General features: G+C 39.4%; 1 protein-coding gene across 6 annotated transcripts in view; it reads left to right on the plus strand.

Moving 5' to 3' along the window:
* The window catches only part of sorcs2 (sortilin related VPS10 domain containing receptor 2), a 235,375-nt gene that overhangs the window by 23,708 nt on the left and 187,184 nt on the right, over positions 1–24,483 (plus strand). For all 6 annotated transcript variants that reach the window (XR_010005741.1, XM_062979510.1, XM_016993086.2 and 3 more), the window contains exon 2: positions 22,838–22,905. Coding sequence is in view for 5 of the 6 variants with exons in the window: in XM_062979510.1 (XP_062835580.1) it covers positions 22,838–22,905 (68 nt within the window). In the remaining variant the exon portion in view is untranslated. The remainder of the gene's footprint in view (positions 1–22,837; positions 22,906–24,483) is intronic.

Genomic DNA, 24,483 nt, shown 5'->3' on the forward strand with positions numbered 1-24,483 from the left:
ATCCAGTTTCATATTGCATTATATGGTCAGTGTAGACTGCATTGAACAGCAGTATATGAGTCTACACTGTCCATATACAGTAATGCAGTTTCAAACTGCATTATTTGGCAGAGAAGATATATATAGATTCCAAGCAGGAAGAGCTTCTCGATAAAATATATAACTGCATTTATTTTGCTCACGAGTAATTGGAGTTCAGGTCTTTGTGGCCAAGGGCTGACATATTAATTCACTTCTCCACAAAATGATTTACGTGATAACAATATTGTAAAACACTAAATATTGCTGTCGGCTAACAGAGCAACTTAATAGATACACTACACAGAAGTATAAATCAAGAAATGTAGACAAGAGGAAGCAACGTCTGCAGGGAGAGCTAACCAGTCACTAAGCAACTAGCAGCAAGGCGCAAGCCTTCCCCCCAAAGCACAGCTGCTGGGAAGCAAATTGGTGTTGAGGGGAAGTGACACAGTCACGGAAGCAGCTGTGTGTGGAGGGCAGGGGGGATTTTAAAAGCTCTAGGAAATAGTGACGTCATATAGATGATCTTTTGCAAAGGCTCATCATATTTCAGACGGTCTTCCCAAAAGATCGATTCTACTCCTCCAAAGTGTTACTTCCAGCTGCTTAGAGTTTAACTACATGTAATGAACCTCACATGACCTCTTTTCCCGAGCAAAGCAAATTGGGACGAGGTTACCTTGCAAGAGAGAAAAAATATGAGAGAAAGAAGTGTTTGACCCTGCCCCTGATGGCTTATTTTTCTTTCTCCAAGTCAGGTTAGTTGGGATATAGATTTGCCCTTCACATGAAAGTCAATATGGAGGCTAATGAAACGTCCTATTGCATTTTTAAATAAAGACTATTGTCAGTTTGAAAAAATTGACCAAAATTTGCTGTGATGCCTCAAGGATAGGGGCTGGCTCTACACTTCTATTTAAAATCCAGATCGTCTGCTTTGAACCGAGTATAGACTCAGATCAAAGCAGATAATGTGGATTATCTGATTTGATAATCTGGATTATATGGTAGTATAGATTTTTCCAGGTGGAATATTTCCAGATTAGGGTTGGCAAATAGAAACAGGAAAGAGCCTGTGTACCCTGAACGGCTGTATAGGTAAAAGTAGAGGTCTTCCTCTGACATTAAGTCTAGTTGTGTCCAACTCTGGGGGTTGGTGCTCATCTCCTTTTCTAAGACAAAGAACCAGCATTGTCCGTAGACACCTCCAAGGTCATGTGGCCGGCATGACTGCATGGAGCGCCGTCACCTTTCCGCCAGAATGGTACCTATTGATCTACTCACATTTGCATGTTTTGAACTGCTAGGTTGGCAGAAGCTGGGTCCAGCTTATCCCGCTCCCTGGATTCAAATCGCCAACCTTTTAGTTAGCAAGTTCAGCAGCTCAGCAATTTAACCCGCTGTGCCATCAGGGACTCCTTGGTTGTATAGAAGAGGGAAATTCAGCAGGTGTTGTTTATAACACAAGCAGACTGCAAGCAACACCTGCTAACATTTCTTCATTTAAGCACACGTTAAAGGTATAGAAGGAACTTTCTCCAGCAACTCTATTCCAGATTTAACAAGCACGGTTCTTAACATCTGCTGAGGCGCTGAGTAAAGAGCTAGAACAGGTAAAAGTGCATTGAAAAGTCCTGTTCAAAATTATTAGTTACTAGCTTGGGGACCCGGCGATGCTCGGGTCATTTGAGAATGGTATTATTTGTGTTTTAATGTTATGTATTCTGTTTGGAGTGGGTGGACTACAATTCCCAGAATCGTGTGGTGCAGTACTCTGTGGATGGGGGTGAACTACTGCAATTTCCAGATTCCCTATCTGTCAGTAGTCACAGCAGGCAATATTCAGTCTGTGTGCCAAGTTCAGTCTGTGTGGCAAGTCTAGATTCGTCATTGGCTGGGTTCAGTGGTCTTTGGATGGAGGTGAACGACAACTCCCAAAATCAAGACCGCTTCCCACAAATACCTGCAGTATGTTCAGTAGGTCATGAGGCTTCTCTGTGTGAAGTGTGCTCCTAGTGCATTGTCAGTGGGGGTCAGTGTTTATCTGGTTGCAGGTGAACTATAACTCCATTTCCCCCAAACTTATCCAATATGTTGTATTGGTTATGGGGGCTCTGTGTGCCAAGTGTGATGCTCATTCATTGCAGGTGAACTATAAATCTTAGTACTCCTGAACTTCCAGTCCAGTTCCCCTCCAAACCCACCAGTAGTCAAATCTGGGCAAATCGGGTCTGCATGGTAAGTTTGGCCCAGACCCATCCTTGTTTGGGTTCATAGCGTTCTGGGTGTAGGTGAACTACAACTCCTGTATATTCCCCAGTAGGAGTGACAGTGCTCTGACTTGATGCAGGGTGAACTACAACTTCCACCATGTGGAGTCAATCCCTAAACTCCTCCAGTAAGTTTAGTTGCAGCTCAGTTGTGCTCTGTTTGTTATGCAGAGATTGGAAAGGAAAGGGCAGTGGGCGGGGCCATGCAAATGCCACAGCAATGGAGAACCCTGGGATGCCTGCCTGTGGTGAAAGAAAAAGCAAAATCTAGGAGGAAATTGTCCCCAAATGAAAGCATTCCTTGGGTGGTGGGCTGTAGTGTTTGGGAAGGACATTGGCAGGGTTTGGGCTGCATTTTCATGGCGCTTGCTGTAACGACAATGTCAGTGGAAAAGAGTGACTTGCTAGATTTTTAACCCTGGGAAGTATAGCTTGTTTGTGGAGGCCGGAGGTTGTCTGTGTGAGCAGATATCCGTGCCACATACGGGTTTTTTGCTTTTATTATGGATTTAGATTAGATTAAGATTTAGATTAAGATTTAGATTAAGATTTAGATTTAGATTTAGATTTAGATTTAGATTTAGATTTAGATTTAGATTTAGATTTAGATTTAGATTTAGATTTAGATAGATAGATAGATAGATAGATTAGATTTAGATTTAGATCATCCACAATTCCCATCTTTTCCCCTGCCTCTGACAGCTAAGCAAGAGGAAACAAATGAACTTGTTTGGTCTTTCATATATTTATACCATACATTTGAGTTCAAGGTGCTATATAATGAAAGAAACATTTATGGCCTGTGTCATGTGAATCACCCCATTTGTCCCTGACAACAGAGCTGGTGGCAGCATGCTTGCAGTGAAAAGGAAGGGATGGAGGCTTATTTATGCTTTTCTTTTTTCTTCTTCTCTCTATTCACTTTAGCTTCACAGCTTGTCTCTGCCTGTATATTACTGCTTCTGTAGGACTTATTTTCATTCCCAGCTTTCCCATTTCCAATCTACCAACTGCCTTAAATTCTGTGAACAACCTTGCTCACTTAGAGTGCATCTACACCAGGGGTCCTCAAACTTTTAAAGCAGAGGGCCGGTCCACAATCCTTCAGACTGTTGAGGGGCCGAATTATCATTTGGAAAAAAAAAACTGAACAAATTCCTATGCACACTGCACATGTCTTATTTGTAGTGCAAAACAACAACAACAATGAAAGTATAATGCAATATTTAAAAATGAAAACAATTTTAACCAACATAAACCTATCAGGATTTCAATGGGAAGTGTGGGCCTGCTTCTGGCCAATGAGATAGTCAAGTGAATTCGAATTGTTGTTGTTGTGTGCCTTCAAGTCATTTCAGACTTTGGCCGAGCCTAAGTCTAAAATTATTTATTTATTCATTTATTACATTTATTTATTACATTTATATCCTGCCCTTCTCACCCCAAAGGGGACTCAGAGCAGCTGTATGCACATACAATATATTATATTATTAGCATAGCACAATATTAGCATTATATATTACTATATTGAACTATACCACTATACTGTAATATTATATGTAATATATATCATATAATTAATATTATTATATGGTATTATTAGTATTATATTGTATAACATTATATTATTATCAATATTATATGTATATACAACATAGTATATTATTTTAAATGATATAAAATATTATATTATAGAACTGAGGGCAGGGGCCAGGTAAATGACCTTGGAGGGCCGCATCCGGCCCCCGGGCCTTAGTTTGGGGACCCCTGATCTACACTGTAGAACAATGTTTCCCAACCTTATTTTGATCGGGGTCCACTTTACCAGGGACCACTTTCCAACATTAGTACCAAAAGGGTTACGAATCAGTTTTTGATCAACTTTAGATTCGGTTTGGTTATCTGGGGAGCTGATTGAGAAAATTGCATTGGATAGACCACATCGGCTCTAGTTTCTGATACAGAAAATATGCCATCCAGTAGTCGCCATCTGCTCGCCCACAGAAAACCATATTTAATAATCTAGAGCCAATGTGATCTATCCAGTGCAGTTTTCTGAATCAGTACCCCAAATAACCCCAGGAACAGGCTTAAAAACTAAGATACCAAGGCACCCCTACTTCTAGGCACTACATGGAACAGCTCTGCTCAGGGGGAGGGAGGGAGGAGGAAAAGCAATAGTAAGGAGGCTTGTTGTCATGCCTTTTGTGGGTAGTCAGCCTCTCCCCTCCCGACATCCCCATTTCCTCGGCACTAAAAGAGGGTTTCGTGAGACCAGACGCTCTGGTGTAGTAATGATGAGGCCTCAGACCATATTTTAGTTCTTGGGGACCGCTGGTGGTCCACAGACCACAGGTTGGGAACCATGGCTATAGAATGAATACAGTTTGACGTCACTTTAACTGTCATGGCTTGATGTTGTGGTATCATGAGTTTTGTAGTTGGGAGAGACAACAGTACTCTCTGGTAGAAAAGGCTTCTAAAATGACATCCCCCATAATTCCATAGCATTGAGCCATGGCAGTTAAAGTGGTGTCAAACTGCTTTCATTTTATTGTCGAAGGCTTTCTTGGCCAGAATCACTGGGTTGTTGTGAGTTTTTCGAACTATATGGCCCTGTTCCAGAAGCATTCTCTCCTGGCATTTCACCTGCATCTATGGCAGGCATCAAAAAGGCACGGGATGTGGACATGGCAGAAGTGGCCCTTAAAGGAATGTTCAATTAGAATAATTATCTAGACTGTGTTAGGTATTACAGTAGAGTCTCACTTGTCCAACACTCACTTATCCAACATTCTGGATTATCCAACACATTTTTGTAGTCAATGTTTTCAATATATCATGATATTTTGGTGCTAAATTCGTAAATACAGTAATTACTACATAGCATTAATGTGTAATGAACTACTTTTTCTGTCAAATTTGTTGTATAACATAATACTTTGGTGCTTAATTTGTAAAATCATAACCTATTTTGATGTTTAATAGGCTTTTTCTTAATCTCTCATTATCCAACATATTCACTTATCCAACATTCTGCCAGCCCGTTTATGTTGGATAAGTGAGACTCTGCTGTATTGGTCAAGATGTGCTCATAGTTTCCTGGGGCCCCTTCTACACTGATATATAATCCAGATTATCAACGTAGATAATCCCACTTGCCTAGTTTCCAACAGACTTCACAACCTCTCAGCATGCATGCCATAGATGCAGGTGAAACGTCAGGAGAGAATGCTTCTGGAATATGGCCATACAGCCCGAAAAACTCACAGCAACCTGCTTTCATTTTACAGTGTAGATGCACCCTTAGAAGCCCACAGCTATGAACTGGGCTGCTGCTCTGCAATTGCTAGGTCCGATATTTATTCTGCTCTCTCAATCATAAAGGCTTTTACCCACCAGCATCGTCAGTCAAACAGTATTATGAGCATGAAGCAGTGATTTAACGATAAAACGATAAATGGCTTCAAATTACTCAGTGTGCAGAAGCATATGGTTTCAGTCAAGCACTTTCTTTTATGTCTCTGTTATTCAAATAAACACCTACCTGCCTATCCTGCCCACCTAAGTATACCTAATCTAAATCCAGCCTTCTAATCAAAACAACAACCAAAGCTGATCCTATTTTCTCTGACTGCCACCTCCAGCTCTCATTCCCATTCCGACTGCTTTCTTTCATACTTCAGTTTTTAACAGCTTCCTTTCAAACTCTCAACAAATTACCAATCACCTCCGATGTTCCAATAGAACTAGAGCTTAGGCACCCAAAGAAAAGGGGTAGTCAGTTGCCAAGGAAATGCAAGCACAGCAAATATGGGTTTTAGCTGTGAACAATGTTCAGTTTCTCTCTGTAGTGCTGGAAATGTTGGCATTGAAGAAGTTTATTTTGAGGGGTAGAACCTTATAAGGAGGGGCAGTGCTTTTATCCCCTCCAACAACATTTTAATCAAGCAATAATGTTCATACGGATTACAAAATGTCAGTCAACCTTAAAATAAACAAGTTGTTAACAAGGGATCAAGATAATAATAATAATAATAATAATAATAATAATAATAACAACAACAACAACAACTTTATTTCTATTCAGCCCTATCTCTCCAAAGGGACTCAAGGCAGATTCCAACAAACAATGACATACATTTAATGCCTTCAAAAAACAGATACATATTGGCATAAAATCCCAACAAGACCCCCACATATGAATACCGTGTTAAAAACCTAACATCAAATTAAACCTAATATCAGTGAATTGAAAATAGCATCAATAACCTAAATCAAGATCCCAATCCAGATCAAATATCTGCATCACCCCTACAGTATATTCTAAATAGGATTTAGAGTTGCTAGATTAAAAACTGGATAGTGCTACCATATCTTTAATGGTTTTGTAGATGAGAGAATTTTAGTAGGTGTTGCTTGTCATACAAGCAAGTAACAAGCAACTTCTGTTGAAAGTCATCTTCTGTATAGTCCCTAATGGTACAAGAGCCTTTTCCAGTTGTTAGTATTATGGCAACCATACTAAGAATATGTTGCCCATTGAGGGATTATACAGTAATGGCATGATATTGTCATTGAAAGCTACTAGCAAAGAGTTGCTCATGTTGGAATCAGGTATCTGAGGCAAGGCTTCATAGGCCCCTTCTACACTGCCCTATATCCCAGGATCCGATCTCGGATTTTCTGCTTATCCCAGATTTATACAGAAGTGGAGACTCATATAATCCAGTTCAAAGCAGATAACCGGGTATCAAATCCTGGGATATATGGCAGTGTAGATCCTGCCTAAAGGCCATATAACCAGCCATACAGCCATATAACCAGAATATCAAGGCAGATAATCCACAATATCTGATTTGAACTGAATTATCTGAGTCCACACTGCCAAAGTCTAAAGCTGTGTGGAAGGGGCCATAAATTTCCCCACAGCATTTCAGTAGTTTTAAAAGTTGGACTTCTTTCTGTTGAAGCTCTTCAGTGCCAAAGCTGCAGTTCTGAATTGTAGTGTAGTTGTGGATGGCATGTTTTGAAGAATGCATTAAGAGTCTGTTGTGGAGGAATCATAAGCGATACCATTTCATTTTTTCTGCATTTACTGTTTCACTGTATTTTTATTATTAGCTTATGTATGATGCATTTTTGTTAGACTAAATACTGATATCATTCATTGAAATCACATGCAATCACTATTATTTTTAAAATACGACTGTCTTGTTTTTGAACTAGTTCAAATGGAAGAGTTCAAAAACTGAAATGTATTACTAACTGGCTGCTGGTTATATTTCAGATGAAGGATTTGGCAAAAACACCTCAGCCTGTTCCTCTGTGAAATTCATGGGGTTGCCAGAAATCAATAATGGATTTGAAGGCATATGCACAATTGTAATATCATAAGGGTGTTCTTAGCTGAATTTGTTCAGAGGACGTTGCTCTTGTCTTCTTCTGGGGCTGAGAGACTGCAGTTTTCCCAAGGCAGGTTTCCGTGGTTGAGCAGGAGTACGAACTCTGGTCTTCCAGAGCCCTAGTACATCTCTCAAACCACTGTACCACACTGGCTCTTGCCAAACCAGCTACGCTGCATTAACAACAACAACAGCAACACAATCCCATCAAACTAAACATTATGTATGCCCCATTGCCAGTATGTCAAGTCAGAGTATCTCAGTTACCCTCCCAAATTTGGTAAAACTCTGCCCATTTGTTTACATCAATGTAGTGACAGAGAGAAATATATATATATGTGTGTGTGTGTGTGTGTGTCTATGAGGATATTTTGAAAAATGTATTTTTTGTTCTCCAACCCACCTAAATATACCTGCAAATTAGGTGAAAAGGAAATGGAAATGCAATAGAGGTATCACAGAGGCCCTCAGAAAATAAATTTTGGGTATATTATATAACATATACAATATATTTAAGTCACATCGTCTTAAACATATGCTCCAAATTGGCTGGAAAATCATCTATCTGTTTTTGCATGCTGCATTAGTGAACAGACAAAGAGTTAGAAGCTTCATTTTATTTATATGCATGGACATTAATACCGCAAATTTGGACTCGAAAAGGTAGGCAGAAATCTGATTATTTTATTGCCTGTGATCACATATTTGAAAACTAAAGCTATGAACGGCGACAGGAGAGATAAGTATATAAAAAGCAGAAAGCCAGATCTTCTCAGGCAATTCATTACATGATTATAATGAATTGCCTGAGAAGATCTGGCTTTCTGGTCTTTTTTAAAGCTGAGAGGAACTAAATGAAAGTGAACAACCAGGAATGTTAACTGAAATTATAATAGTTTCTGTTATTTGCAAGAAGGAGCAGGGAGGTCTATTATTCTTTTCTTATTAGCTGTTATAAAAACTCAATAAAATATTATAATACTAAATGGGATATGCATACATCCCTAAGGAACAATGACTACAGTATTCCCTAGAAAAAAATTCCTCTGCCTGATTATTCTGTAGTGTTTGAACATAGACCAAAAGGCAAACATGTATAATATGTGGCTCATGGACTAAAACATAAATAGTCCATAAACAAAGCTTATGAAATGAAAAGTACCATTTGCCCCAGAAATATTACTGCAGCTGAAACATTACTCAGTACAATACCTGAATTTGATTAGATAGAAGGGAATATAATATATGGTGCATAAGCTAATATGTAAAAAAAAAATTAACCACATCTGAAATCTGAAAACAAATGTACAGTATTTTCATCATGGTGGCTTGGAAGAACAAGACCTTTAACAAGGTGTAAAGATCAGTATTAGATCTCTTTGTCTGAAAACATCCTGTTAAAAACTGCCTAGGACATCTGATCTAAGAGCAGTAGGTTGAAAGCTATCAAATGATGAGAAAGAAGGGTTGGTTTTGCTTTCTAACATGTGTAAAGAATGTTTATTTAATGCATTAGTGGGGCAAGCAAACATCTTATTAAAATTCATTTAACAAACTTTTGTTTTAATATTATTTACATCACTTTTAATATGTTTTATTAAAGGATTTTCATGTTTATGCAAGCTCCAAAATGTTGGGAAACGCTTCCCACGCTCTTAAAATGTGCATGCCAATACATATGGATAACTATGATATTCTTAGGTTGTGGTTAGTTTTATGATCATCCCTTTTGGTGCTCGGTGGCAATTGGTAAAAAAAGCATCTTTCTGAATCCAGAGGTTGTGTGTTCCTTAGAATAGATCTAAGGAGTCTATGTAGCTGAAACTGTCGTGTGAGTAAAGCTACATTACTAAAAACCTTAGAGAGAGGATGTTGCTGTGCATTAACTTCTGGCAGTAAAGCAAAGGAAGTGCACACAGATCAGTGTTAGAAGCTGTTTACAAGAAACATAGTAGTCCTTTTTCTTTATGGTTGGAAAGTAGCAAAGGCAACACCAAGATTTAGCAGTTTGTTGTTAAATAAGCAGTGTAGGAAGCAACACTTCTAGATATTTATTTTATTTATTAACTGTTTTTTTACCCTCCTCTATCTCATCCCTGAAGGGGACTCAGAGCAGCTTCTAAACTGGTAATAATTCAATGCCACAACAATCATAAACATACAAATACAATATACACCATGCATAAAAATCAGTTAAAAATCATAAAAATCATAACATATCAATACATTAAAATGAACTGTTACAACAACACAAGACCTGAAATCATAATCTAGGAGCCATTCCAATTGTGTTACAATTACTTCTTAGCTGCCTATTGCACTGTACTACTTCCCAAATGCTTGATTCCACAGCTAGGTTTATAGTTTCTTTATAAAAGTCAGGAGGGAGGGAGCCAATCTAATTTCACTGGGAAGGGAGATCCATAGCTGAGAGGCCACCACTGAGAAGGCCCTGTCTCTCATCCCCGCCAGCCCCACCTGTGAAGGAGGTGGGACCGAGATAAGCCCCCCCTCCCTGAAAATCTTAACATCCAAGGTGGTTCAGGGGGAAAAGATACGTTTGGACAGGTAAAGCTGGGCCAAAACCATTTAGGGTTATATAGGCCAAAGCCGGCACTTTAAATTGTGCTCAGTAGCAGATTGGAAGCAGTGGAGCTGACGGAGCAGGGGGGTTGTATGCTCCCTTGGACTACTTGAAGCTTCCAAAACAGTCTTCAAAGGTAACCTCACCTAGAGTGCGTTGGAGTAGTCTATTTGAGATGTAACAAGAGTGTGGACCACCGTGGCCAAGTCTGTCTTCTCAAGGTACTGGCACAACTGGTGCACAAGTTTTAATTGTGCAAAAACTCCCCTGGTCACTGCCAAGACTTGGGGTTCCAGCCTCAGTGATGAATCCAGGATCACTCCCAAGCTGCGAACCTGTGATTTCAGGGGGAGTGTAACCCCATCAAGCACAGGCTGTAACCCTATATCCTGTTTGGCTTTTCGACTGACCTGGAGCACCTCTGTTTGGCTGGATTCAATTTCGACTTGTTTGCTCTCATCCAGATTGTCACAGCTGCCAGGCATGGGTTCAGGACCTGGACAGCCTCCTTAGTGGTAGGTGGAAAGGAGTGATAGAGTTGGATGTCATCTGCGTACACACAGGACCGGCCCGAGGAAATTCTCAGGGGTACGCAAAAAAATTTTTGCGCCCCCTCCCACCGCGCTGCGGGAGGCGTGGCCAGACCTGCCCCTGCCCCCCACGCCATGCGCGGGCGCCCTGACCCCGCCCCCCACATTGTGGGGGGCACGGGAGGCGGGGCAAGGGCGCGCGGGGCGGGAGGCGGGGCCAGAGCTAGCCACGCCTCCCACCCGCACGCCCTGTCCCGGCCATGCTGCGGTTGGAATCCGGTCCTTCCAGGACGCGGCGAAGGTCCAGCCACGGCCTGGAAGGACTGGACTCCCGCCACGGTCGGACTGGGACAGGGTGCCCATCATGGGAAGCAGGGCCGGCCACGCCTCCCGCGGCGGGCACCCTGTCCCAGCCAAGCTATGGCGGGAGTGCGCTGCGGGAGGCATGGCCGGCCCCATCTCCCGCGGCGACCACCCTGTCCCAGCCAGGTTGCGGCGGGCGCCGGGGGAGGCAGGGCCAGACTTGGCCACGCCTCCCGCAGCGCGGGAGGCAGGGCCAGGGCGCCGGAGGCAGGGCCAAGTGTGGCCCCGCCTCCCAGGGGGCTCAATAGCGCCCCTGGGAACCTGGCGCCCAACGCGGGGGCGTGGCTAGTGTCCCGTGTTGGGCCGGGCCTGCGTACACATGGCATATTCTGCCTTTTGAATGTCATAAAAGGGGCAACCCCCAAGCCTGATTTTAGGGCTGCTCAAGCTCTCTGCTTTCATATTCCAGGATCCCTTAGTGTACAGAAGTGTTTGAACAAAGTCTCTAGTTATTTTAACTTCTGGTGATAGTTTGGGCTTGGTTCACTCTGAGACCCATTTATTTATTTATTTTGTCCCCATCTACACTGCTATTTTAATGCAGATTGAACTGGATTGTGTAGTCAGTGTAGACTCCCATAATGCATCTTAACTACATTGAGCTAGATTATATGACTATATAATCCAGATCAGTCAGTATTATAGTGGCAGTGTAGATGTAGCCTTTGTGGTATCGCTAGAACTCCTTTCCTGCACTACATTTCAAATGGCTTGTTTTTAATTCCTTTCATCTTTTCTCTTTCTCCAGCTTTCATAACCATGCACGGAAACTAGAAATACTGTGGAATGGAATATTCTGAATTTGGTATTCTATAATCTAGTTTTGCATTTAAATATTTTGTTTCTTTCTAGCTGACCTTCCAAGTTTTAGTATACTTCTTTATTCACTAGTCACATCTTGTCAGTCACTGAATTAATCAATTCAAGTGCATTTGTCATCTTTTACTTCTGATAGTTTTCTTCTGCCTTGAGAGGGGAGGGGTGGTTTCAAATTTTTCCAGTTGTCACCAGCTATGACAAAAGTCCTGCTTACCTTTTCCAAGACTATATTATAAGTGTCAGATGTAGCGTCTACTATATCTTCTGTTTTTTCCAGATTATGCTGTTGCTTAGTAACAAAGATTTGTGCTGAGCATATGCCATGGCATAGTGTGTCATCCACTATAGACTAAAATGGGTCCCAAATTGTATCTTTAGTAAAAACTACAAGCAGGTACCAGTACTATAATGATGAAGCAACAGCTAGACAATCCGCTTCATGTAACTCAAAAATGTTCTCCCAAAAGAAGTGATACAACCAGAGAAATCAAATAGCAAAGTCTGCCAAACAAAGGTATGACCTCCCAGATTACCTCCTATATAAGCCATTACTTAACTCTTTTTCTTATAAAAGAGGTATGGAGCGTCTGTAGACCTATCCTTGACCCCCAACTCTCATATTAATACGTGAGAATATGGTTGTGGTGTGTTTTCAAGTTGTTTTCAACCAATGGGAAACCTATCACAGAGTTTTGTTGGCAAGATTTGTTCAGAAGAGGTCTACCATTGCCTTTCTCTGAGACTGAAAGAGTTTGACTTCTCAAAGTTCATCCATTGGGTTTCCTTGTCAAGTGAAGATTCGATCTATGATCTTCATAGTAATAATCCCGTACTCAAACCATTATACCATGGGAACTTTCTACTTTAAATGAATTCAAGTCTTCAGAGCCAGAAGAGCTGCATTGAAGAGTATTAAATGACCTTTCTTAAGTAATCATAAAGCCACTGTCAATAATCTTTGAGAATTCATATGGGACAAGAAAAGTTCTAGTGGCTTGTGTGAGGACAAATGTCATCTATATCTTCATAAAGAAAGAGCAAAAGAAATGACCTGAGCATCAACCAAGCAGTTAGCATGATGCTGATACCAAGAAATGTTCTAGAACAGACCATTAAAATCAGTCTGTTCACAATAAGAAAGTAGTATTATGATTGCTTAGAGCCAGATTGGATTTCTCAAAAATAGCTCGCCTATATTTTTTTGTTTGTTTGACAGAGTTGCAGACTTGGTAAATTATGGAAATACATACTGTGAGTATGTGTTGCTATTGTGTGCCTTCAAGTCATTTCCATCTGATCATCATATGATTCCCACCTTTGAGAACAGCATTGTACTTCATTGTAAATTTTAAATTGTGTGCTAATGTTTTTATGTTAAGCCGCTTTGAGTCTCCCTCTGGAGAGAGAAAGTGGGTTATAAATATAATAATAATAATAATAATAATAATAATAATAATAATAATAATAATAATAATAATAATAATACGTTTATTTATTTATCATGTCAGAAGTGAATTGAGAATACAGTTATAATGTATAGAAAAACAGCTCGGCATGATACTAAATATCCTTTGACCAGAAGCTGGCCACTTCAAGTGCCTGTGGTGTTGCTGAAAGAAGGTCCTCCATTGTGCACATGGCAGGGCTCAGACTGCATTGTAGTACGTAAGTGGTTTGTGGTTTGCTCTTCTCCACACTCACATGCCATGGACTTCACTTGGTAGCCCCATTTCTTAAGGTTAGCTCTACATCTCATGGTACCAGAGCGCAGTCTGTTCAGTGCCTTCCAAGTTGCCCAGTATTCTGTGTGCTCAGGAGGGAGTTTCTCATCTGGTATCAGCCACAAATTGAGGTTCCGGGTTTTAACTTGCCACTTTTGGATGCTTGCTTGTTGAAGTGTTTCTGCGAGTATCTCTGTAAAGCTTAGGAAGCTATTTCTTGATTTAAGGTGTTGACTTGCTGGCTGATACCTGAACAAAGGATGGGCCGGAGATGTCAGGTGGTTCAATACCGGCCAAATAGTATAATTTCTCCAGTGGTGTAGGTCATAGACATCCTGTGATAATGTGCCATGTCTCATTAAGAGCCATGTCCACTGCTTTAATGTGGTGAGATATATTCCACACTGTGTATTCAGCAGCGGAGTAGCAAAGCCCAAGCGCAGATGTCTTCACAGTGTCTGGTTGTGATCCTCAGGTTGTGCCAGTCAGCTTTCATATTATATTACTTCTGGCACCCAGTTTTTGCTTGATTTATAAGTCAGAGCACGGTCCAGAGTAACTCCTAGGTATTTTGGTGTGTTGCAATGCTCCAGTGGGATTCTTTCCCAGGTGATCTTCAAAGCTCGAGATTCTTGTCTGTTCTTAAGATGAAAAGCCTCCCCCTAGGATAGTAACACATACGGGCATCCTCTGGGCAACATCTTTGTAGATGCCTGATTCTCTGGCACCAGAAGCGATTTGTAGTATGCAACCAATCAAACTAACAAACCAACAGACTTTTTAAAGACCAACAATACCTTGAACAATAACAACAGCAGCAATCTTTTAAGGAGAGGGTGAACTACTTTGTTATTCTCTGCATATTATCCCATCAAAGATTTTTAGTGAGATGATTTAAGAAAGATTTGGCACAGTGGGCTGCTATCAGTGAAAGGATCGTGTGTTTTTAAAGTTATTTCTGGGATAAAATATCAAGGAATTGCATTCATTATTGGTATTATTCCAGAAGGGGAAGACTGCTGTTATGAAGTGTATATTCTTTACCAAGATATCACAGTGAACTGCTGAACAGTAAGGCAATTTTAAATAAAAACACACTCTGTCATGTATCAATAAAATATCAGGATATACTATTCTTGGGCACTGTTGCCAGGTTTTCCACCTTCATGTCAACAGTAGAGGATTGCTTTGGGGATTGGGTTGGACATGGAAATATATTAGAAGCACTGTGTGTTTGGGCTCCACCACTTCTTGTCTGCGTTTCTGCACAATAGTTTACCAGATATGACATCTGCCAGCAAAAATGAAGATAGAGTGATATTTGTTGATAAAATGAGAATCCATACATAAGACTCTCCTTCTTCAAGCTAAAAAAGCTGTTTATGAATTAGATTAAAATCTCCATCAAGGTATATGCCTGGTGTTTTCTTGATCTAAGTCTTCATTTAGGGCATTCACGTACATTTTCTAAATTTGGGGGAGCCTACACACCTTTCTCTCTCTCCCAGACATTTTTATGGGGGAAGGGTTAGAGACCCACAAACAGTATTATACTTGTGAATCCTTGGATTACATTGCTATTGTTTCTTTTATGTCAACTGTTTGAAGCTGTCAGCAATGGTAGCAAATATTATAACAGTGGCAGGCATTGCCTAATGAATACGTGTAGCCAGGCATCTGATCATTTACTTGTTAGCAGTCTGGGAAGAGAGATGGGATGAAAGGGGAAATGAACAGCTGCCGAGGCCTAATGAGAGTCGGGGAGCTGCTGGTGGTAGGGAGAGGAAGAATGCCATCTTGAGCAATCTGATGTGTCAAAGGACTGAAGCTTTTCCCACTGAACAGTGTTTTATTATTTTATGCGAGCTGTCTTGAATCCTTCTGGACTGAAAGGTGAAGACAAATAAACTATGCCGATAATAGGTGTCTAAGAGAGCTGGGGTGTGGTGTAGTACTGTTACATTTTCATTATAGAACTGGGAAGACCTAGCTTCAGCACTTACTTCACCAGCAAGTTCAGTAGGTATCTTTGGGTTACTGTTTCTTAGCATATCCTATCTCACAGTATTATTATGATGATAAAATTAGGATATGCAATAATCTTTATGCCAGGAATAGACAAGATATTTCTTAAAACATGTAATGGCAAATTCTTTTATTTGTTAAAAAAACAGAAATAAGACTTACACATACATAAAAAGTACAAAATATATGGAATTTATTTTAGAGTTTTATCCTACATTTATTAATTACTAGCTTGGGTATTCGGTGTTGCCCGGGTTGTTTGAAAAAGTCAATTTTTTAATTGTACAAAATGCATAAGCTTGTGGATTAACTACAACTGACATCATGCCAGGTTAACCCCGAGAAACTCCACCAGTACTTAAAGTTTGTTTTGTTGGACAAGTTTGCTCTAGATGCATCATGAATGGGGTTCTATCTGCTCTCTGGCTGTAGGGTAAACTACAACTCCCCCTATGGTGAGTCAGTCCCCTCAAACCCCTCCAATAGGTTGAGTTAGTCATGTGGGTTTTGTGTGCCAAGTTTGGTCCAGGTCCATCATTGGTGGGGGTCACAGTTGTGGGTGAACTACAACTCCCAGAAAAGGAATGTCAGTTCCCCCCAAACTCCTCCAGTAAACCAATTTGGGTGTATTGGGTATGCGTGCCAAGTTTGGTCCAGATCTATCACTGTTTGGGTTTACAGCGCTCTCTGGATATAGGTGAACTAAAACTTCCCCAAATCAAGGTGAATTTTCCCAAAGACCTCCAGTATTTTTTGTTAGTCATGGAGGCTCTATGTGCCATGTTTAGTCTAATTCCATCTTTCGTAGAGTTTAGAGTGCTCATTGATTGTAGGTGAACTATACATCCCAGTACCTACAACTCCAAAATGTCCAGACCAATTCCCTCAAAACCCACCAAATTTGGGCATATCAGGTATGCATGCCAAGTTTGGTGCAGATCCATAATTGTTTGGGTTCATAGTGTGCTTTGGATGTAGGTGAACTACAACTCCTTTAAATCCCTCAAAATACCTTTTTGTTGATCATGAGGGTTCTGTGTACCAAGTTAGTTCCAGGTCCATCGTTGGTGGAGTTAAGCGTGCTCTTAGATTGCAGGTGAACTATACATCCCAGTACCTACAACTCCTATAAATCATGGTGAATTCCCCCCAAACCTCTCTAGTATGTTCAGTTACTGATCAGTTCCTCTGTTTGCTGTGTGCCATAGAAAAGAATAGGAAAGAGTTATGGGAGCGGCAGTGGGCGGGGTCATGCAAATTCCACACCAGTGGAGAGAGTCAGAAACACTGGGATGTCTGTGGTAGAGGAAAAGCAGAAAATCTAGGATGAAATTGTCCCTGTATGAAAGTCTTCACTTGGGTGGTAGGCAGTATGGTGTTGGTGGAGGACATTGGTAGGGCTCGTGGACATGTTCACGCGCTCACTATAACATGCAATGTCATTGGAGGGAGGGCCTTTGGTGTCTCCTGAGATGTGGGAGCTATAGGTATTTGTAGAAGTGGGAGCCTGTCTATGTAAGTAAATACCCAGTCACACACATACATACATATTTTCACTTTTGTTATATGTATAGATTTGTAAGACCAATAGTCCATGAAACAGGTCCTTTAAGCATCAAAGAGTTTTATTAATATAAAAAGAATGACATAATAAAATCATTGATCTAAAAATTCAGCAGTCTAACACCAACAAAATAAAAAGAGAGATGTAAATCCAAAAGCTTGCATAATTAGATTGCAAAACATTATGATGACTATAGTAGTAAATATGATTTCTTGGAGTCACAAGAAAAATTCTTAAGGATAGGAAAGCCAGAAAAGGAAGGTCAGCATTTTTAGAATGTGCAGAATTCAAGGCTCTGGTGGAACAACATTCCTCCTCCTTCCTTGCTGGCCCTTTAAGCTGTTCACCACCTGATTTTTAAAGTGTGGGTTAGTTGGAAAATTGAGAGATTCATTGCTAACAAGCAGAATATGCAGCACTGTTGGAATTAACCATGTTAATGATCCTTCAATTTCATCTTCTCTGGAAGATGAGTGATTATCTCGGATGTCACTCACGTTCCTCATCAGTCTCAGCTGCCCTTGAGATACTCTTTTGATGGCTTCCTGAGCACACTACTTGGTGTTAATGATTTTCAAAAAAATCCTGCTTAGTTACTTCATACTGGCCAATAATATCTTATTCTGGTTACATGGCTTCAAGCCAACTCTGACTCTATCCTACATTTTTCTTGGCAAAAAAATATTCTGAGAAAGTGTGCCATTGCTTTCCCATTAGGTGTAGAAAGTGGGACATGTCCAAGGTGTCCTAGTGGATTTCCTTGTCTGAACAGGGATTTGAACCCTGGTACTCAGAGTTGTATTCGAACACTCAGTCATACTGACTCTAACGTTGGACTATAATGCTACAACTCTAGAATCCATTTTGCCAAATAAGATGTACATTTATCAATAAATCCTCAGATTCATTTTTAAATAATTATTTTTATTAAACAAAACTTACATGATAGCATTCTGAGGATAAGGCCAATTATTTTTCCAAAAATACCTGTATTTTTATTGGTAGTAAGAGGTTTTGTGGGAGCTCCCAGTGGCGCAGTAGGTTAAACAACCAAGTATCAAGCAACTTATATGGAAATTCCTCTTCTGTATACTCATTAATGGTACAAGAGCCTTTTCCAGTTGTTAATATTATGGCAACCCTACTAGCCACTGGTGGCACAGCGGGTTAAACCGCTGAGCAGCTGAATTTGCTGACCGAAAGGTCGGTGGTTCGAATCTGAGGAGAGGGGTGAGCTCTCTCTGTTAGCCCCAGCTTCTACCAACCTAGCCATTTGAAAACATGCAAATGTAAGTAGATCAATAGGTACCGCTCCGGCGGGAAGGTAACGGCTCTCCATGCAATCATGCCAGCCACATGACCTTGGAGGCATCTACGGACAATGCCGGTTCTTTGGCTTAGAAATGGAGATGATTGAGCACCATTCCCCAGAGCTGGACACGGCTAGACTTAATGTCAAGGGGAAAACTTTTCCTTTTCCTTTAAGAAGTTTTGTAGAATGCTTTTCATGATGCAATATGTTGTGAAAGGCTTAAGTCTTCAAAAACTATTTTACTAATGGATTAGGCTCAGGGCACATAATGCAGCTTAGAATTGGCATGAATAATGCCGGTTCCTAGATGGATTGAGGCCACACAAGAGTGTCCTGAACTACTTTGGTGGACACCAGCCCAACAGCCAGCAGGGCTAGGCATGAGCTCAGTTTCCACTCTCTTCACCCATGATTTCCCCCCAGAGATGAAAGATGTTTCCATGAATATAATCTCCCAAATTTTAATCCATTAGCATTTCATATTTACATTTTCCAAGCATTATCAGATTTTCCTAATTACTGCTCTAGGTGCATATAAAAAAATTGTATTTTTCGTATTATAGGTTTGGATTTGTTTTGGTGAATATTGACACAACAGTGATTTCTCACAAAATGTCATATTTTGATTTATGGCTATCTTCCTCATTGTTACTATAGTGGAGTCTCGCTTATCTAACCTTCGCTTATCTAAAGTTCTGGGTTATCCAATGTAGTCTTCCTCCCACCCAGATCCACACCTCTTTCTTTGGGCAGCAAGGACTGAACTTCTTACAGATTTAACTTCTGACAATGTTGTTACTGCAAGTTCATTTTATGCAATTCTAACTTTATTTGTAGTTAATGTGTTAGTAGCCAATGTTTTTTGTAGTCAATGTTTTAAATGTATTGCGATGTTTCGGTGCTAAATTCATAAATACAGTAATTACTACATAATGTTACTGTGTTTTGGAATGCTTTTTCTGTCGATTTGTTGTAAAGCATGATGTTTTTTGTGCTTAACTTGTAAACTCATAAAGTAATTGGCATTTAATAGGCATTTCCTTAATCCCTCCTCATTATCCAACATTTTCACTTATCCAACATTCTGTAGGCCCATTTATGTTGGATAAGTGAGACTCTACTGTACCAAATTTCCCCAGAATTTCTGAACTGCCAGACACTCTAGAAAAAGATGAATACAAGTCCCTTTTTGTCCACATTTCCTCCATTGAGAAGAGCACAAGGGAGGTAGTTAGTAATGTTTATATTATGTAAATAGTTTTGGTATGTTTTTCTCGTTAAGCTGAAATGGATTTCAGGACAGAAGATAATGAACTGTTTTTGTCCATTCTTCCTTATTTATGGACAATCCAATATCAGCCTATCCAATAGCGATTGAATGTTTGTTAGTTTGCCAAATATTTCTGTTATAAATTCTTCATATGATTTTGCTACTAAGTTAATGTGATATTTCCCCTCATTATAATGTATATGTTCAAAGAATGTTATGAACCTCATATTATCTGCATCTTACATAATTTCTTTACATAAAGCCAAAATATGCTCTATCAATTGATATTTATATTTTGTAATTTATCAACTGTTTGATCTATTATGGTGGATTTGCTGGAAATTTTCATGTCTCTTATTTGTAATAAGCTCATTGAAGCCCATTGCTTTAAATAGCTGAGGTTTTCAGAACTATTGATTTGTGGCATTAGGAGAGTCTCAGTGGAGAGGCGAAGGAGCTAATATTTTATACTCTTACACTATGTTTTCAGTAATTCTCCCAAGAAGAGGTTATTTTATTGTTCAGTTGCCTGTTGTTTATCTTTTTGTGAGAAATAATAATGTCTGTGGGATCCATTATTCTCATTTCTGCCCTGCCCAGTTAACGTTATTTTGAAATTTAATGAAGTTTGTAAATAGTGGACACAAGGGTGACTTGGAAAGCACAATAATAATAATAATAATAATAATAATAATAATAATAATAATAATAATAATAATAATAATATGTGGTATTGCCAGATCTCTTCCTTCTGCTCTTTGTTATTTTTAGCTGTTTCAACAGTTTTTATCCATTTATTATAAAATTATCAATCAATTTTATGTTTATTTGTCCCCCTGTATAAATATGGTAGATACTGTTGGGATTGTTTGAAATTTTAAAAATTGAAATTAAAAATATTTGTACAAGCCTTTGCAGGTGCTCTTATACCCAAGAGGAACAATTTAAGAATGGACCAAATTTTAATTTTCCAATGAAGTCATTGCATAAGAAATTATAATTACTAATAATAAATCAATTGAGAGACTTGCCCAATATTAGGCCCAAATATTTGAAACCCGTTGGTCATAGGATTGTATCTATATTTTTATTAGTAAACAGACAGTTGCTTTTTTGAAGTGAATTATAATGCAGTGTGCATTTAACATTTAATTCCTTGGATGTTTGTTACATATTTGCTAGAGTCTGTGCTGTTACAGCAAACAGAAAAGGCTATTAGGATTTTCATGTTAGGGAAACTCCCAAAAAATACAGCAGAGCATCCAAAATAAAAAACAGGATACTTCTAGTTGAGCATTCAGCTCACAGCAAGCAGAGCGTTAAGTGCCATGTGGCTGTAAAGAATTTAGAGCTTAGGAGGCAAAGATCCAGAGTTCAGTCTTTAAGATTACAAATGGTTCATTTATAAAAGAAATAGCTACATTTCTAGATATTAAATAACTGGGTCTGAGCTACTCTAACTCCATCTCTCTTGGGTTCAAAAGAGATGGAAAAATCTCTAATCATCACATCTCTCCTGACACACAAGTAGAGAGAGGTCTCCATGCACTCAGCACACACTAAGTTGTGAAAGTAGAAGTCAGAAGTTAAGGCTTGCAGTAGAAAAGTATCCATTCTACACAACCAATCAAAATGAGAGCAGAAACAGAGAGAAGAAATCGATACATTCCAACTGTCATTCAGGAGTCATGGGGAAAGAGATTTCGAGGCTATTCTAAGCTAACTAACTACTCCTCATTGAGGACTACAAACTTGGGCAGTGTGGGGTTGAACACCAAAGCGGGCAGTGGACACCATCTTCTCTGTTAATAATATTCATTTGGAATTAATGTTATTAACATTAATTAAGGATGTTGAATTTTGATTCAACCTTAAAATCAATGAAGTAATTTTAAAATTTTCTTGTAATAATCTAAATATGTAATACAATTCAACCCGATCTAAAGTTTTAAAGGTATCTTGTGGCAATAGAGTCTATTGAGTGTATTAGTGTAAAGAAGTGTGATGACAGGGATGGAATCTTTTTGGATCCCACCGCTGCCACCAAATTGCGAAGGATTCACCTTCTACCTCTATGTATTCCACTTTTCAATGTTGTCGCTGCCACCACCTTTGAAAGATGCTTTGCTCAAATAATAAGCAACATTTGAAGAAACAGTAACTTGTTTATTTATAGCACAAAGCTTGATGGTTGCAAGAATGTTATATCTTGAGGTGAACGATGTTACTTCTGTACAGTAAATGTTGCAAGATTTCTCAATAGTTTCACTGAGCTTAGTATGGTATCAGCTTTATATTACTTGTTTCTTTCAGTTAGGAATACTGTCCTTCTTGAACTTAGTTGACCTGTACCCGATCAAACTTGGATTGGGGAGTTTAACTGGTTAACCCTAGTCCTCCTTGACTTAGGGATATAGCCTCAGCTCTTTAGTTATTCCTACTAAAGACTCAGCAACTTTAATTTTAGCCCTTCTCCGCTAAAACTCTCTAGCTGCTCAACTTCCTCCCACAATCTCTTTTTTTCGATCACCCTCCTTTCTCACTGAACAGAACCAACTGCTCTGCTCAACCGACAAACTCCAACTGCCGAATTCCAACTGCTAAATTTTTGAATTCTAAGGCTTCCACCAGCAAGGTGAAGCCACGCCCCTTTTCCTGGCCATGCCTTAGAGGCTCCCAGCTTCTGTATAAGAATAGCTGAAATATATAACCTTAAACAGTCAACCCTAACATAGCAATCATGAATAAAACACAATGATCATGACATCTTTACAATTAGTATCTTATTACACCTGATAAATCCTTTTCTGACATAAACTCAATTTAATTATCTGAAATATTGTTTGCTATGACAGAGTTTATTCTTTTGGACAGTATTTTTTTATGCTGCTGTACATTATTTTGGTTGTCTGGCATGTATAACTGAGTTTTCTTGTTCATTTGTTTTCTTTAGGTTATTCTGATCCTCACCAAGTACTACCACTCTGATATGGGCAAAGTATTGGAGAGTTCTTTGTGGAGGTATGTTTATTGATACAAATGTATGTACATTGCTTTGAATATGAAGAAATTGGGACTATCTTGTTGTTCTTTTGAAGTGTTGCAGTGCCAAATTGTAAAGGATAAGCCAGTTTATGGCCTGTTTTCACAGAAGATACTATGGGTTGTGCGTCTAAATGTTGAGTGAATTAAAACTTAAACAGATTTTAAAGCGTCAGGGCAAAAGTTGCAGTTTGCCCAGGACTGTACAGTGAAGTAGGAGAAACTGCGGGATTTGATTATGATGATGATATTTATTTCTTACCTGCCTCTTTCTGTGCAAGTAAATACAGTGACAAATAGATACATGGCACAGTTAAAAATATGAAAAGTAATTAAACATACTGGCCACCAGTATTAAAAACCTCTAAAATCAGGGTGGTAAATAAAGAATAACACTTAGAAAATGGGAATACCAGAAAGGAAACAATCAGGGCCAGCTAGTACCCCCAACAAAGGATTCCCCTTGCAGGAAGCAGCCAGACTTTGAAACTGCAAAGCTATTCAACAGAAATCAATCTGGTCAGTTGCAACATTCACTCTTGCCTCAAATGGACATAAGTTCTTTCTTCCACCCTGGAGATTCCACAGATATATAAACCCCACTTGCCTAGTTTCTAACAGACCTCACAACCTCTGAAGATGCCTGCCATAGATGTGGGCGAAACGTCAGGAGAGAATGCTTCTGGAACATGGCCATACAGCCCGGAAAACTCACAGCAATGCAGTGATTCTGGCCATAAAAACCTTCGACAATACATAATGTTAAAAGGGCATACCAGTTTTAAAAGCATAAATATTAAAAACAACCAATTCATAATTTAAAAATTTGTGTTTTAAACCCATCTGGACAGATCTACTGAAGAGAATGATCTTTAATGCTGTTTTAAATGCAGACAGGATTTCTGTTCCACAATCTGGGGGCAGCTGATGAAAAGGTCCTCTGGTTAATAGTTGTCAGCTTAATTCTGGCTGACTTAAGTTAATGTCCTGCAGAAGACTTGAGTGTCTAGGGCACGTTATATGGAGAAGGCTATATTCTAGGTAACCTGGACCCAAAGCACGTAGGACATTTAAGCTCCTACAAAACCAACACTTTGTATCTTGCTTAGAAACTAATTCGTAAAATGTTAACTCCTAGACATACCAGGAAGCAATCTGGCTGCCATGTTTTGCACTAATTGAAGTTTTCAAACATGTTACAGAGGTACCCCTATGCCCAGCTTTGAAGTTACCAGTGGATGCGCTACCATCTTTAGATCCTCTAGCTCTCAGAAGGCACACAGTTGGCGTACTCCTGATCATCATATATATGGAGATATGGGCTGTCATTTCTACCCAGAATTTTTGAACTTGTTTCAGCAGTTTTTATGGGAAATTTTAATGATACATTAACATTTTATGGCATCTATAAATTGAAAGTTTCTTGGCTGGATTTGTAGGTAGTTTTTAAATTGATGTATCTAGTGATGAAAGTTCAATGTGGTGAATGTGATGTTACTGGAAGAAGATATTTAGCTCTTCTCAGTATAGTATGATCTTTGTATCCATGCGGACATA

Source organism: Anolis carolinensis, chromosome 4 (assembly GCF_035594765.1).
Source record: "Anolis carolinensis isolate JA03-04 chromosome 4, rAnoCar3.1.pri, whole genome shotgun sequence".
Lineage (NCBI taxonomy): Eukaryota > Metazoa > Chordata > Lepidosauria > Squamata > Dactyloidae > Anolis > Anolis carolinensis.